This window comes from Rhinopithecus roxellana, chromosome 18 (genome assembly GCF_007565055.1).
Source record: "Rhinopithecus roxellana isolate Shanxi Qingling chromosome 18, ASM756505v1, whole genome shotgun sequence".
NCBI classification, from domain to species: domain Eukaryota; kingdom Metazoa; phylum Chordata; class Mammalia; order Primates; family Cercopithecidae; genus Rhinopithecus; species Rhinopithecus roxellana.
The window spans coordinates 97,818,825-97,835,116 of record NC_044566.1 but is presented as its reverse complement, the minus strand read 5'-3'; the positions used below and the strand labels follow the sequence as shown (position 1 = coordinate 97,835,116).

Genomic DNA, 16,292 nt, shown 5'->3' with positions numbered 1-16,292 from the left:
AACTGGCCAACACAGCGAAACCTTGTCTCTACTAAAAATACAAAAGTTAGCCAGGTGTCGTGGCACAAGCCTGTAATCCCAGCGACTCGGGAGGCTGAAGCAGGAGAACTGCTTGAATCCAGGAGGCGGAGGCTGCTCAAGAGCAAGACTCTGTCTCAAAAAAAAAAGTGGGGGGGGGAATAAATTTAGTACCAAGAACTCTCATCATCCCGTTTATCTACAGCCTAATATGTACTAGGAACCTACATATACAATAATAGGTAAAATCTATTAAGAACCTATAATGTTTTATAGTTGAACAAACTGTGTCGCTTAATCAACTTAGAATTCATGTAAATGCCACATTTGGGCTCTGTTACATTGAGAGCTCTCCAGGCCCAGCTTACCATGTTAAGCCATTGATGAAGCTCCCTGCTACTATTTAAAACAGGATGGATACCTTTCTACTGTCTTCAGAGAGGAAGAGTACATCCTGTTGGACTGTCTGCACTCTCCCTCTCTCAAGACAGTAATCTGAGGGATTACTTCAATAGAAGTTAAAAGAAGCGGTCAATTGGGTTTATCACATAATCTCAATCATATCCTGACCAATAAAATACACCAATAAAGATCAGCAAATAAAAGCAAGTGATTAGAAGAGCAATTTTATGCTCACGAGTTCTGAATTCACAAGTGTGAGATTTCCAGTCAGTTAATCTCATGAGCTCAATTAATCTCTGACCCAGGGTGAGAAAATAAACATAGTGACGCAGAGGCTGGAGCTCACGCTTTGGAATTTGTCAGATTTAACTCAATTCCCAGCTCCATCATGTCCTGCCTGGGTGACCCTCATTATGCTACCTGGCCTCTCCAGCTTCAGTTTCCTTCACCTGCATGTAACACAAGAGCAGAGCCACCCTCAACAAGGGGTTACTATAAAAATCGAAGGACCCGGAATCCGTAACAACATCCCTGGCACAGAGCAAGCACCCTTCTCCCTCAGCCACTGGCTGAGCACCCACAGACGGGAATAAGTCCTATTGTGGTAATGGTTCTCATGCTTTGAGATCAGCCAAGTTCTTTGAGAGGAACCCGAAAAAGGGGCGGTGAACCTTTGGCCAGAAAAATGGAAATATGCACAGAAATATTTCTGACTTTGGCGAGCAGTTGATCAGTAGTTCTTGGGTTTCAGTGCCCATCAGAGACATGGAGAACCTTTTTAAAATATTGACGTGCGGGGCACGGTGGCTCACACCTGTAATCCCAACACTGTGGGAGGCCAAGGCAGACGGATCACCTGAGGTCAGGAGTTCCAGACCAGCCTGACCAACATGGAGAAATCCCGTCTTTTCTAAAAATACAAAATTAGCCAGGCGTGGTAGTGCATGCCTGTAATCCCAGCTACCCAGGAGGCTGAGGCAGAACTGCTTTTTTAATTAAAAAAAATTATATATACATATATATATATATATAGACATGCAGATACCACCCCCAGAAATTATTATTCCAATTGGCCTATAACGGGAACAGACATCCATATTTTTATGGCTGTCCAGGTGATCCAATCATGGTGAGGACTAAGAAACTGCTATGTAATCTAAAAAGAATTTAGAAAAAATAGAGCTAGTAAGGTTAACCGAAATAATGCACATCAACAATCATTTGAAGGGAGCAGTTCAAGAGTATATTCATGAAAAGCAGAACCAAGAAACAGCCTGTGTTAAGAGGAATCATGGCCAGATGTGCTGTCTCACGCCTGTAATCCCAGCACTTCGAGAGGCCGAGGCAGGGTGGATCACCTGAGGTCAGGAGTTCGAGACTAGCATGGCCAACATTGTGAAACACCATCTCTACTAAAAATACAAAAATTAGCTAGGCGTAGTGCCACACGCCTATAATCCCAGCTACTGGGGAGGCTGAGGCAGGAGAATCACTTGAACCCGGGAGGCGGAGGTTGCAGTGAGCCAAGATCGTGTGACATTGCACTCCAGGCTGGGCAACAAGAGCGAAACTCTGTCTCAAAAAAAAAAAAAAAAAAAAAAAAAAGAGGAACTCATGAGGCCAGGCACAGTGGCATCACACCATTCATTGCACTCCAGCCTGGGCAAAAAGATCAAAACTCCATCTCAAAAAAATAAATAAGAGTAGAAAATACAGACACAAAAATTAGCTGGATGTGGTGGCACGCACCTATAATCCCAGCTACTCGGGGGGCTGAAGCAGAAGAACCGCTTGAACCCCGGGCGGCAGAGATTGTAGTGAGCTGAGGTTGCACCATTGCACTTCGGCCTGGGTGACAGAGCAAGACTCAGTCTCAAAAAAAAAAAAAAAAAAAAGAGGAAATCATGCCAAATGACTTTAACCCTTTTCTTGGCGGAGTTTCTGAATGACTGCCCAGGCTGGGCATGACGGTTCACACCTGTCATCCCAGCACTTTGCGAGGCCAAGGCAGGTGGATCACTTGAGCTCAAGAGTTTGAGACTAGCATGGGCAATATGGCAAAACCCCACCTGTATTAGAAAAATTAGCCAGCTATGGTGGCCCGCACCTTAGTCCCAGCTACTTGCGGGGCTGAAGCAGTAGGATCACTTGAGCCTGGGAGGTCAAGGCTCCAATAAGCTATGATTGCACCACTGCACTCCAAGGCTAGCTGGCAAGGCAAGATCCGTCTCAAAAACAAAAAAAAGAAGAAGAAGAAGAAGAAAATGCCCAGGTGATCCAATACTCCAATACTTCTTGACTTCCATAAAGCAGACTTTCCATATGACACGACCTCTCTTGACACTTGTGGCCAAGTTAATCTAGCGACTACAGTGTTGATTAGTGGATTTGCCACAACCTAGAGGACATTCCTAGGACCCATCCTTTCTAGCATTCAGAATACAAAACTGTTCCAAGAACTTTCAACAGCAACAATGAGCTGCTAAACTTTGGCATCCACAAAATACATTTGCATAGGAATAGAAGAGCAGTTACGCATGGATAAGCCCAGCAGACTGTGAGGTCAACTGGCCATGTGTCCAATGCAGCTCAACTGCATGTATCACTGATGAGGTCCAAATTAAGATAAACTTCCTGACCAGACTGGCCAATATGATGAAACTCCATCTCTACTAAAATACAAGTATTAGCTGGGTGTGGTGGCACACGCCTGTAATCCCAGCTACTCGGGAGGCTGAAGCACGAGAATTGCTTGAACCCGGAAGGTGGAGGTTGCAGTGAGCCAAGATCACACCACTACACGCCAGCCCGGGCAACACAGCAAAACTCCATCTAAAGAAATAATAAGAAGAAGATAAACTCCATGAGCCCCAAACTCATGACCAATTGAGTGCCTATTCAACATCTTCATGTGAATGTGTAGCAGGCATCTCAAACTCAACAGGGTCAAAAATAAACTCCTGTCCAGGCACCATGGTGCATGCCTGTAATCCCAGCAGTTTGCGAGGCTAGGGCGGGAGGATCACTTGAGCCCAGGAGTTCAATACCAGCCAGGGCAACATGGCGAAACTCTGTCTCTACAAAAAATTAGCTGGGCATGGTGGCACACGCCTGTGGTCCCAGCTACTCGGGAGGCTGAGGTGGAAGGATGGCTTGAGCCCAGGAGGTGAAGACTGCAGTGAACTGAGATTACACCACTGCAATCCAGCCTGGGTGACAGAGTGACACCCTGTCTCAAACAAAGAAACAAAGATTTAATGTGGCCATGAAAGCTGTCTTTGAATACTATGAGGTGAGCATATGAAGGGAAGTAGCCAACTTGCTCTGCGTGTTGACAAAAAACAAAGAAGGAGAGTGGCTGTGAACCTATTTTGGTTCTAGGAGCTGCCTGATTCACAGATCATTCTTTGCTTCATTAAATTCTGTAATTTTTTTTTTTTTTTTTTTGAGACGGAGTCTCGCTCTGTCGCCTGGGCTGGAGTGCAGTGGCCAGATCTCAGCTCACTGCAAGCTCCGCCTCCCGGGTTTATGCCATTCTCCTGCCTCAGCCTCCAGAGTAGCTGGGACTACAGGCACCCGCCACCTCGCCCAGCTAGTTTTTTGTATTTTTTAGTAGAGACGGGGTTTCACCGTGTTAGTCAGGATGGTCTTGATCTCCTGACCTCGTGATCCGCCCATCTCGGCCTCCCAAAGTGCTAGGATTACAGGCTTGAGCCACCGCGCCCGGCCCTAATTTTTTTCTTAAAAGTAGGTAAACATGAGTAGAAATTGCATGGAAAGAAAACTGTGGCTCAATACAACATAATTCTGGCATTCTAATCTAAAGTCATGCGAGTCACATAATGCATTTCCCCATTGCCCAATAACTGGAAGGGATTCCTGTATTGAGTGTGGGTTAGAAGATCTCTTCCTTTCAACCCACTAATTCTATGACACTAAGGAAAAGGGGAAGATAGGAGCTAGTGTGGAGAAAATTGCAGACAGGGACTAGGCCAGAAACAGACCAACACGGAAGTGGTCATGGAACCCAGAAACGGAACAAGGAGCTAAGTCACAGGCCACAGAAGAGCTGTAAGTGCTCATGAGTACGGGGCTGGAAGTGGGAGAAGCAAAGCCTGAATGTACTGGGATAAAGAGGGGAGGTCGCCCTTGGGTGTACCAAACGCTACCGGCTCACAGGGACGGCATTGTGACTGAGGGGTGGTCATTCACCACACATCTCAGGCAACACTTTGTCCATATGTAGTTCTGTGACCTGGACATCTCATCCCCTGCCAGGGATGACTCCCCACCTTCTCCATCCAAGCTCCAACAGGAGGGTCAACCCCTCCCCAAAGAGCCCCACCTTAGCCATCATGGCAAAATCCCATCTCTACCAAAAAAAAAAAAATTAGCCAGGCCTAGTGGTGCACACCTATAATCCCAGCTCCTCGGGAGGCTGAGACAGGAGAATTGCTTGAGCCCAGGAGGCAGAGGTTGCAGTGAGCCGTCCAGCCTGTGCGACAGAGTGAGACTCCACCTCAAAAAACAAAAACAAAAGCAAAATTCCACTCTGACACAGCTTTTCCGTACTTCTACTCCAGCACACCCAACACTGGGTCAGGATGAACTCCTGCAGTAGGGACTGCTGGACACACAGACTATGTTTTTTTGAGACAGAGTCTCACTCTGTCATCCAGGCTGGAGTGCAATAGCACGATCTCGGCTCACTGCAACCTCCGCCTCTCGGGTTCAAGTGATTCTCCTGCCTCAGCCTCTCAAGTAGCTGGGACTACAGGTGCATGCCATTGTGAACAGCTAATTTTTGTATTTTTAGCAGAGATGGGGTTTCACTATGTTGGCCAGGCTGGTCTTGAACTCCTGACCTTGTGATCCACCTGCCTCAGCCTCCCAAAGTGCTGGGATTACAGGCATAAGCCCACGCCCAGCCTGGACTATGTTTTGCTTTTTTTTTTTTTTTTTTTTGAGACAGAGTCTCATTTTGTAGCCCAGGCTGGAGTGCAGTGGTGCGATCTCAGCTCGCTGTAGCCTCCACCTCCTGGGTTAAAGCGATTCTCCTGCTCAGTCTCCCAAGTAGCTGGGATTACGGGCACGCACCACCACCACGAAAGAAGGCAGAGTGCCTTCTTTCTTGCCAGGTTAAAATCCATTACAATAAAGTACCATTCCTGTTCTCAAAGAGCTCACACAATGAGGGAGGCAGCCACTGTATCATGCAAATAATGCTAGCTGTTGAAGAAAACAAGCCCCGATGCTCAGTGGCTTAATTAAAAATCACCAGCCGAGGCGGGTGGATCACATGAAGTCAGGAGTTGGAGACCAGCCTGGCCAACACAGCAAAACCCCTTCTCTACTACAAATACAAAATATAAATATATATATATACACACACACACACACGAATATATATATACGTGTATATATACACGTATATATATCCGGGCATGGTTTCGAGCTCTTGTAATCCCAGATACTTGGGAGGAGGCTAAGGCAAGAGAATCGCTTAAACCCAGGAGGCAGAGGTTGCAGTGAGCCGAGATCGCGCCACTGCACTCTAGCCTGTAAGACAGAGATAGACTCCGTATCAAAAAAAAAAAAAAAAGAAACCAAGACCATGCCTAGTCCCATGCTGTAGTCCCCTTTGGGCAATCTAGGGTGGGGAACAACACCATCCACTCACTCCTAGCTGGACTTTCACCATCTTGCGGCTCGGCCTCCTCTCAGTATTCCTCCTCTCCAGGAGACCTCTTTATTCAGCTGGAAAGGCGTTGTGTGGGGCTGGTTTTTGTGTTCCAGGCATGGAAGCAAGACACCTTTTGCAACCACTTCCTGTTGGCCAGGTCTCAGTTTCATGGTCACCTCTGACCACAAGGTTGGGGTAGAAAACATAGTCCAGGCTGGGCGTGGTGGCTCGTGCCTGTAATCCCAGCACTTTGGGAGGCCCAGGTGGGTGGATCACCTGAAGTCAGGAGTTCAAGACCAGCCTGGACATGTTGAAACCCCATCTCTCCTAAAAGTACAAAAAATTAGCCGAGCGTGTGGCACACACCTGTAGTCCCAGCTATTTGGGAGGCTGAGGCAGGAGAATCACTAGAACTCGGGAGGCGGAGGTTGCAGTCAGCTGAAATTGTACCATTGCACTCCAGCTTAGACAAAAAGAGTGAAACTCCATCTCAGAAATAAAAAAATTAAAAACAAAAAGTAAAATAAAATAAAAAGAAGGCACTCAAATGTTTGCTAAATGAATAATCTAAACCGCAGAGGGTCAAGTCAGTAACCTTGGCCTCCCAGACACTGATCAAGTAGAATTGGACGCCAAGGACTGAGAAAGACCTGAGAAACGTGGCTCCGAAATCTCAGCATCTGAATCACCCAGGAAATATGCTTTAAAAAACTGCAGATTTCAGGATGCCACCTCAACCCCAAGAGACTGTGATTCTGTGGACGCAGAAATTTATAATTTGGTGAGACTCATACCTGCAATATCAGCACTTTGGGAGGCCAAGGCGGGAGAATCACTTGAAGCCAAGAGTTTAAGACCAACCTGGGCAACACAGTGAGACCCAGTCTCTACCAAAAATCTATTAATAAAAACTAGCAGCCAGGCACGGTGGCTCACCCCTGTAATCCCAGCACTTCAGGAGGCCGAGGCAGGCAGATCACGAGGTCAGGATATCAAGACCATTCTGGCCAACATGATGAAACCCTGTCTCTACTAAAAATACAAAAATTAGCCAGACATGGTGGCGTGTGCCTGTAGTTCCAGCTACTCAGAAGGCTGACACAGGAGAATCACTTGAACCTGGGAGGCAGAGGTTGTAGTGAGCCAAGATCACGCCACTGCACTCCAGCCTGGCAACAAGAGCAAGACTCCATCCCTCCCACCCCCGCAAAAAAAATTAGCTAGATGTCCAGGCACGGTGGCTCAGGCTTGTAATCCCAGCACTTTGGGAGGCCGAGGAGGGCGGACCACAAGGTCAGGAGTTCAAGACCAGCCTGGCCAACATAGTGAAACCCCGTCTCTACTAAAAACATACAAAAAAAATTAGTCAGGCATGGTGGCGGACACCTGTAGTCCCAGCTACTTGGGAGGCTGAGGCAGGAGAATCACTTGAACCCAGGAGGCAGAGGTTGCAGTGAGCCGAGATCATACCACTGCACTCCAGCCTGGGTGACAGAGTGAGACTCCATCAAAAAAAAAAAAAACACCTGAGCTAGGTGTTATGGCATGCACCTATAGCTCAGCTACTTGGGAGGCTGAGCTGAAGGACGACTTAAGCCTAGGAATTTGAGGCTGCATTGAGCCATAATTGCACCACTGCACTCCCACCTGGGCAACAGAGCAAGCCCTTGTCTCAAAACACACACACACACACACCCCACAAAATTAAATGGCCAGGAACAGTGGTTCATGGCTATAATCCCAGCACTTCGGAAAACCTAGGCAGGAGGACTGCTTGAGCTCAGGATTTTGAGACCAGCCTGGGCAACATAGTGAGACCTCATCTCTAAAAGAAAAATAATTTTTTTATTATAGAAAAATGAAATATAAAATTAAACATTTTACGCATTGACTGAGGGCCTCACGCACCCATCCTCTCTAAGCCATCCCCTGCCCTCAGCCACTTGCATTTGCTTCTACAGTCATGTCATCAGCTTTCTAGGGCAGGTCTCCAGAGAGTCTGTCTGGTCACTAGTGGCCGTTTCCACAGCAGCACAGGCTTTGCTAGATGATACTTCACCCACTGAGACACGGCCAGCAACAGGAGAGCAAGGATTTAACCACTCTCTGTGGGCCAGATGCATCTGGCGATCCCTCTCAATGCCCATGTTTGGGGAAAAGTCCTTCGTTGTTAGCTGCCACCCTGCTGCTGACCCCAGATCTCTGTATCAGGTGTGGGCAGAGGAATGCAAAGTGCCTGCCGGGCACCAGGGGGCAGCAGGAAGATTCCTAGGAGATTCTCAGGGATTGGCCCATCTTGTGCCAAGCTTGACATGGTTAAAAGGCTGTGCCACTTATTTCCACTAACGGGAAAAGGAGGAATTATTCAATAAATGGTAATGGGGAAAATGAGCTGTTTGGGGAAAAAATGGGGACTACCTCATATCAAATACCAAAAGAAATTCTAGCTGCCTTTATTGTTAGAAATGAAACAATGACTAAAAGAAAATGGAAGGCCAGGCATAGTGGCTCACGCCTGTAATCCCAGCACTTTTGGAGGCTGAGGTGGGTGGATCACCTGAGGTCAGGAGTTTGAAACCACCCTGGCCAACATGATGAAACCCTCTCTACTAAAAACACAAAAATTAGCCGGGCATGGTGGTGGGCACTTGTAATCCCAGCTACTTGGGAGGCTGAGGCAGGAGAATCACTTGAATCCTGGAGGTGGATGTTGCAGTGAGCCGAGATCATGCCATTGCACTCCAGCCTAGGCAACAGAGTGAGACTCCACCTCAGAAAAAAAAGAAAATGGATACAGAGGTGGAGCGTGGTGGCTCATGCCTATAATCCCAACACTTTGGGAGGCCGAGGCAGGCAGATCACTTGAGCTTACAAGTTTGAGACCAGCCTGGGCAACATGGTGAAACCCCAGCTCTATAAAAAAAAAAAAAAAAAATACAAAAATTAGCTAGGCGGAGTGGTGCACACCTGTAGTCCCAGCTACTCAGGAGACTGAGGTAGGAGGATGGCTTGCGCCTGGGAGGAGGAGGTTGCAGTGAGCTGAAATAATGTCTGTGAACTCCAGCCTGGGCAGTGCAGCCAGACCTTGTCTCCAAATTTTAAAAAAAAGGATATGGAGATCGAGGTGATCCCAGGGTTAAAAAAAAGGTATATTTAGAGTTGAAGAAGTCCAGGCACAGTGGCTCACATCTCTAATCCGAGCACTTGGGAGGCCAAGGCAGGTGAATTGTTTGAGTCCAGGAGTTGGAGTCCAGCATGGGCAATATAGTGAGACCCATCTCTACAAACAATTTAAAAATTAGCTAGGCATGGTGGCATGCACCTGTAGCTCAGCTCCTTGGGAGACTGAGCTAGAAGGATCACTTGAGCCTGGGAAGTTGAGACTGCAGTTAAGCCATGTTCACGCCACTGCACTCCAGGCCTGGTCAACAGAGTCGAAGAGGTAAATGAGAAGATGGCTCGCACCTGCAATCCCACCTAAACTAGGAAAAAATAGGTGATCCTCCCACTTCAGTCCCTCAATCTACCCAAAGAAATTACCATCCCAACACTTTAGGAGGCCTAGGCGGAAGGATGGCTTAAGCCCAGGAGTTTGAGACCCACCTGGGTAATATAGTGAGACCTCATCTCTATTTTTAAAAAAGAGCTGAAGCAACAGCAACAACCAAAAAGAAAAGATCAATTAATTATATATAAATTTAAAACTTCTGAAAAAAACTGAGAAGTGAAAATCTAGAAAACTATTGTAAACACTACAAGTGATTTCAAAACCATAAATGCCTCATAGAAAAAATGCAAAAAACGTAATGGATAATTCAAAGATATACCAATAAACAAAGGGTCAACAGACCTTGTAAAAGTTCAATTATAATTATCAATCAAATAAATGCAAACTGAAACTGATTGATACTATTTTTAACCTATCAGCTTGGAAACTTTTTCAAATTCAGTATTCGGGCCAGGCGCCGTGGCTCATGCCTCTAATCCCAGCACGTTGGGAGACCAAGGCCGGTAAATCACCTGAGGTCAGGAGTTCAAAACCAGCCTGGCTAACATGGCAAAACCCTGTCTCCACTAACAATACAAAAATTAGCTGGGCGTGGTGGTGCACACCTGTAATCTCAGCTACTCAGGAGGCTGAGGCAGGAGAACCGCTTGAACTCAGCAGGTGGAGGTTGCAATGAGCCTTGATCACCCCCCACTGCACTCCAGCCTGGGTAACAGAGCGAGACTCCATCTCAAAATTAATTAATTAATTAGTTCAGTACGCAAAGTTAACAATGAAATAAGGACACAAACTACTACTAAGAGGGCAAACTGTTCCGATTCTGTTGGAAAACAGGCTTTACCAGTCATTCTACTTCTGAGAAACAAAAAGGAAGGACATACTAAAAGCATGGGTATCCGTTACATTGTTATTAGAAATGCACTGTGTTCAATAGTGAAAAACTACATAAATTACAACCATTAAATATCATGTTTTCAAGATTATTTAATGCCATAAAAATTTAAATTAAGGCTGAGCACAGTGGTTCATGCCTATAATCTCAGCACTTTGGGAGGCTGAGGCAGGCAGATCACTTGAGCCCAGGAGTTCAAGACCAGCCCGGGCAACATGGCAAAGCCCTGTCTCTATGAAAAAAAAACACAAAAATTGGCCCGGAGCCATGACACACACCTGTAGCTACTCAGGAGTCTGAGGTGAGAGGATCACTTGAGCCTGGGAGGCCAAGGCTGCAATGAGCCATCATCACACCACTTAACTCCAGCCTGAGCAAAAGAAAGAAAAGGTTTGTGAGGAAGACAGAAGCAACCAAAATATCAGCAGATATACGTGGCCAACAGAAATAAAACATTCTATTCCCTACTTCTTTTTCTATAGTTTCAAATTTACTACAGAAAGTGGCCGGGTGCAGTAGCTCATGTGTGTAATCCCAGCACTTTGGGAGGCCAAGGTGGGCGGATCACCTGAGGTCAGGAGTTCAAGACCAGTCTGGCCAACATGGTGAAACCCTCTCTCACAAAACTACAAAAATTAGCTGAGCATGGTGGCATGCACCTGTAATCCCAGCTACTCAGGAGGCTGAGGCAGGAGAATGGCTTGAACCCGGGAGGCAGAGGTTGCAGTGAGCAGAGATCACAGCACTGCCATCCTGGTGACAGAGCTGAAACTCTGTCTCAAAAAAAAAAAAAAAAGGAGGGAAAAGAAATAGGAGAAAATACTAACTTTAAAAATCCACAATTGCCAACAGTCATAATGCATGACTCCTTTTAGACTCCAAGTCCAAATTATGCTATGAATACACCAAAATCCCAGGAACATACTTTGTATAAAAGTCAGTAAGCTAGTTATTGGCATCATTTAGGTAGGCAGCTACCAGTTCACAAGTTCAGAAAGCAGATGATATTTGAGAAGAAAAGCAAACACCCAGCAAGAAGGTGAAAAAGCAGTTTTTCCCTACAAGGTGGGCCCTGTCTCCAGGCAGCCACTTCCTGGATGGGCTCATTTCAGCTTTCCACTGGCAGTGGGAAGGGAACACAAATACTAACCTAAAAGCAGGAGGCTAAGGCACAAAATATAACTCAAGAATTTACTACAGGCCCAGTGCGGTGGTTCACGCCTGTAATCCCAGCAATTTGGGAGGCCCAGGCAGGCAGATCACTGGAGCTCAAACTCCTGAGCTGTGGATTACAGTGTCCGTGGGGCACTGTTAGGTTAGTCTGTAGCTATGTGGCAACATGAAGCACTTTCAAGTGATAAGTAAATAGCTCAAGGGGGTGGGAAATATAAGGTGACTGCTGTGTCATTTTAATGTCTCTCTGGGCCTGATAATTTAAAAGGACTCTGCATTCCTCAGATGATGATGATTATTATTTTCTCACTAAGAGGCCTCAGACTTTAAAATTCCTCAAACTGGCCCAAGCACAGTGGCTCACGCCTGTAATCCCAGCACTTTTGGAGACCGAGGCGGGCAGATCACCTGAGGTCAGGAATTCAAGGCCAGCCTGGCCAAAACAGTGAAACCCCATCTCTACTAAAAATACAAAAATTAGCTGGGTGTGAGGGTACACACCTGTAGTCCCAGCTACTCGGGACACTGGGGCAGGAGAATCGCTCGAACCCAGGAGGTAGAGGATGCAGTGAGCAGAGATGGCACCACTGCACTCCAGCCTGGGTGACAGAGCTGAGGGACAGAGTAAGCCTCAGTCTCAAAAAAAATAAAGAAAATAAATTTTAAAAATTAAAAATAAAAGCATAATACTATAATAACACTCCAATGAGAGGAGTAGCTAGAAGCAGTAAGCTCCTCAAATCAAGATCACCTGGAGCACGTGAAACCTCACCACCACCCACACACCCAGTGTTTCCCGTTTTACTGAATCAGTCTGGAGCGGATGCTGGAGAATCTGCATCTCTTACAATCTCCCAAGTGATGCTGATGTTGCCGCTCTGAGTACCATGCTTTGAGAACAGCTGCCCTAAAGCACAGTAAAAGTTGTTACACATGCATCATCTCCAACTGCAGGCACTTTAAGAACTTCCCTTGAGAAACTCTAGCCTGCCAGAACAGGGGGTGCCTTCTCCACGCATTTCCGACAAGCACCTGAACTGGAAACAGCTCAGTACAGCAGCTCCAAAGAGGCTGGGGAGCCAGTCTGCCCAGCTTTGGAGCCTGCTCTGACACTTGATTGCTGTGTGAGTCCAGGCAAATTACTCAACCACTCTCAGCTTAAGTGTCCTCAGAGTAAAATAGAGGTACTAGCTCCTTCCCCTCCATCAGGGAAACCGGAAATGAACACCTACTCCAGTCATCAACTCCAGTCATCAATGGGAAAGCATCACTTCCTATTTCCCCACCACCTAAAATTTGAAAATGTAGGGGGAGAAAATGTAAGGAGGCAGAGCTCACATCTGTAATCCTGGCACTTTGGGTGGCCAAAGCGGGAGAAACACTTGAGCCCAGGAGTTCAAAACCAGCCTGAGCAACAAATTAGAGAGCCCCATCTCTACAAAAAACTTTTTTTTAAATTATCCAGGCATGGTGACACACACCTGGAGCCCCAGCTACTCGGGAAGCTGAGGCAGGAGGATTGCTTTGGCCCAGGAGTTGGAGGCTGCAGCAAGCTACGAATGTGTCACTGTACTCCAGCCTGGGTCACAGCTTGCACAAAGCAAGATCCTGTCTCAAAAAAAAAAAAAAAAAAAAAAAAAGGTTCCTTGCCCTGCCTGAAGTTGAGGAGACCATTTGTCTACTTCAAGTTATTATTTACAGAAACCACACCCATATTCCTTCCTCCTCCACGCGCCTCTCGCGTCTCTCAAGAGAAAGGCCGCCAAACAACCCAGAGGGTCCTACACCCACTGAGTGTATCACAATCGAAACAAAAGTAAGCGATCCATCCTCTTGGAATCCCCTAGGCCAAGCTTGTCCAATCTGAGGCCCGTGGGCTGCATGTGGCCCAACACAAATTCATAAGCTTTCTAAAAACATCATGAGATTTGTTTGCAATTTTTTTTTTAGCTCATCAGCTGTCATTAGTGTTAGGATATCATTAGTGTTAGTGTATTTTATGTATGGCCCAAGATAATTCTTCCAGTGTGTCCCAGGGAACCCAAAAGATTGGAGACCCCCACCCTAGGCTGTCCCATAATAAAAGGCAATATCAACATGTGGGAAAGATGAGGCAGCAGAAGTCAAGAAACAGAAGATCTAATAATCAACCAAGTGAGACTGAAGCCCTTCAAAGGTTCAGGCTCATGTAGTTAGCAGATGGAATTTCCGCCCCTCAAGACAGTCTCACTCTGTCACCCAGGCTGGAGTGCAGTGGCGCAGTCTCAGCTCACTGCAACCTCCACCTCCTGAGTTCAAGCAATTCTCCTGCCTCAGCCTCCCTAGTAGCTGGGATTACAGGCGTGCTCCACCACACCCAGCTAATTTTTGTATTTTTAGTAGAGACAGGGTTTCACCATGTTGGCCTGGCTGGTCTCTAACTCCCGACCTCGTGATCCACCCGCCTCTGCCTCCCAAAGTGCTGGGATACAGGCGTGAGCCACTGCGCCAGGCCAAGATCGAAGTTTTAGGTACAACTATCACCTGAGTCTTTCTCCACTTGTTTCCTTGCAGAGAATGGGTAGGGCTGTGGGCCCTCCCAGCTCAGGAGCCCTGGGGTGGTTTTAAGATGGTAGAACTCCTGGTAGGAACCACCTGTATCAAGACCATGGATCACCTCTCTGAAGGTTAGCGATTCCAGGGAACTACCCCGGAGCAGTCCTCCTAGGTGGAAGTGAAAATACTGGAAACAGGGGAAGAAGTTGGTCAAAGACAGACTCCAGTCGTGGCGGTGTATGTCCCAATTAAAAGCAAAACTTGGAAAATCTTGTTCAAGAACAGTGTCCTCATTCATAAATAAAAAATAATACTGTTTTTTACCCACATGAAACTTGCCATAACTAGGTACCACGACCCACATGGACACACAGTGAGATTCACACAGAGAGACAGGAGAGTCCTGGTCACTGAGACAAACGATAGAGACATCGGGACACAGAGAGACACAACGGGGACGTGGAGTTGGATCCAGCTGTCTCGTAAGGAATATCGGAAGGGGTGGGGACACTATTGGGAGATGGCATAGGTCCAGGACACTAATTAGGCTTTGGCGGAGATTAAATGAAGGAAGCTGTTCGTAAGCTGCTTACTTAAAAAGAAAGGAAAAGGTGCGTTTGAGTTCAGGAGACTGTGAGTCTCGGAGCAGGAGGTGGCAGCCAGCGAAGGGTGGGCGTGTAATGGGTGCAGTCGCTTCTCCCGCTGGGCAAGAGACTCCCCCTTTCGGCAGCCTGGGTTCCCCGCCTCCCCACCTCCCGCTCCTCCTCCCCGGAGCCCTAAGGGCCCGCAGGGCCTCCAGCAGCAAAGCCGCTGGCCCCGCGCCACCAGCGCCGGGTCCACGCGTCCCCGCGTCCCCCTGCCCCCCGCACAGGGGCGCAGGCGGGGACCACGCGGCCGGCGTGGGGCGGCGCCACTGCAGCAGAAAGCCACGGTGTGGACCGCGTGGCACAGGAAAGCGCTCCCCTCGCTCCCAGCCGCAGAAGGCTGGGGCAGCATCGAGCGCGGCCCCGGGAGAGCGCGTCCGCGGGGCGGACGGCTACAGGGTGACCTGTTTATGGCGGGGACACTCACCAGAAGAACACGCGCGAGCAGAGGTTCGCGCCCTGCAGCGGGTTGGGCTTCACCTCCTGGTACACTGGCAGCATCTTGCCAGGCGTGGGGGGCGCGGGCCGGGGTCGCACTGATCAGGCGGCGGTGGCCGCGGGCTCCCCTCCTGGACCGTGAGCAGAGATGCTGGAGCTCCGGCCGCCGCGCCGGTCAGCTCGGCAGGAGCCTGTGAAGCAGCCGTTTCCGGGAGCCGGGCGCCGGCGGCACGCCCAGTCCCCGCCTCTCAGGCCCGCCGCTACCAGAGCCGCCTCGGGGGCGCCCGCTACGCGCCGCCGCCTGGAGCCCGGGAGCCGCGCACCGCGTGCGAGCTCGGCCGGGGCCGACGGGTGACGCGGCGGGAGGAGACGCGGCGAGAGGAGGCGAAGCTGGCGACGCCAAAGGGAGCCCAGAGCTACGCCCAGGGTTGAGGCGAGGGCCGCCCGCGCCGCTGAATAGAGAGGGTAGCCGAGCGCGCGGCGCGGAGCCGGGGTCCTGAGGTGCCCACGTGCTCGCACCCCAGTGAAACTTCCCGAAATTCACTATCCGAGTTTTGGCGCCGACCCAGAAGGTGGAGCAGGGAGGCGTCGGCTGTGCCCGCCCCTGCGACGCAGAAACGCCCCCTCGGGCACGGGTTTGGGGAGACTGGGAGACAGCTGCCTCGTGCTCCACCAGCCCGCCCCCTGGGCGCCTTGCCCTTCTCAGGACCAAACGCGGGTGCCATGGAGGCTCTCCAACCTGTGAGCCAAACATTTGACCTCGGACGACAGCAAAGTTTCGCACAGATTATCCTTGTAGAGCTGCAAGACCTCAAGAAAGCCGGGTAACTCGAGAGTAGGACCCAGATGAATTTGGAAGATGGATGAATGCTGTCGTCGATGGGGCGGGCCTTCGGCATCTCACATGTTGCATGGTACGGTGGACCTCTGAGCTTTTTGCTGCCCTCTTAGATTGGGAAAGGAATATAAGAGGAAAGAGAGACTGCCTTATGATTTCTA

General features: G+C 48.6%; 1 protein-coding gene across 2 annotated transcripts in view; it reads right to left on the bottom strand.

Moving 5' to 3' along the window:
* Nucleotides 1-15,770, bottom strand: part of ABCC4 (ATP binding cassette subfamily C member 4) — a 292,989-nt gene extending 277,219 nt beyond the window's left edge. For both annotated transcript variants that reach the window (XM_010358905.2, XM_010358906.2), the window contains exon 1: nucleotides 15,283-15,770. In XM_010358905.2, coding sequence (XP_010357207.2) covers nucleotides 15,283-15,356 — 74 coding nt within the window. In that variant the 5' untranslated portion in view covers nucleotides 15,357-15,770. The remainder of the gene's footprint in view (nucleotides 1-15,282) is intronic.
* Between the last annotated feature and the right edge of the window lie 522 nt (nucleotides 15,771-16,292).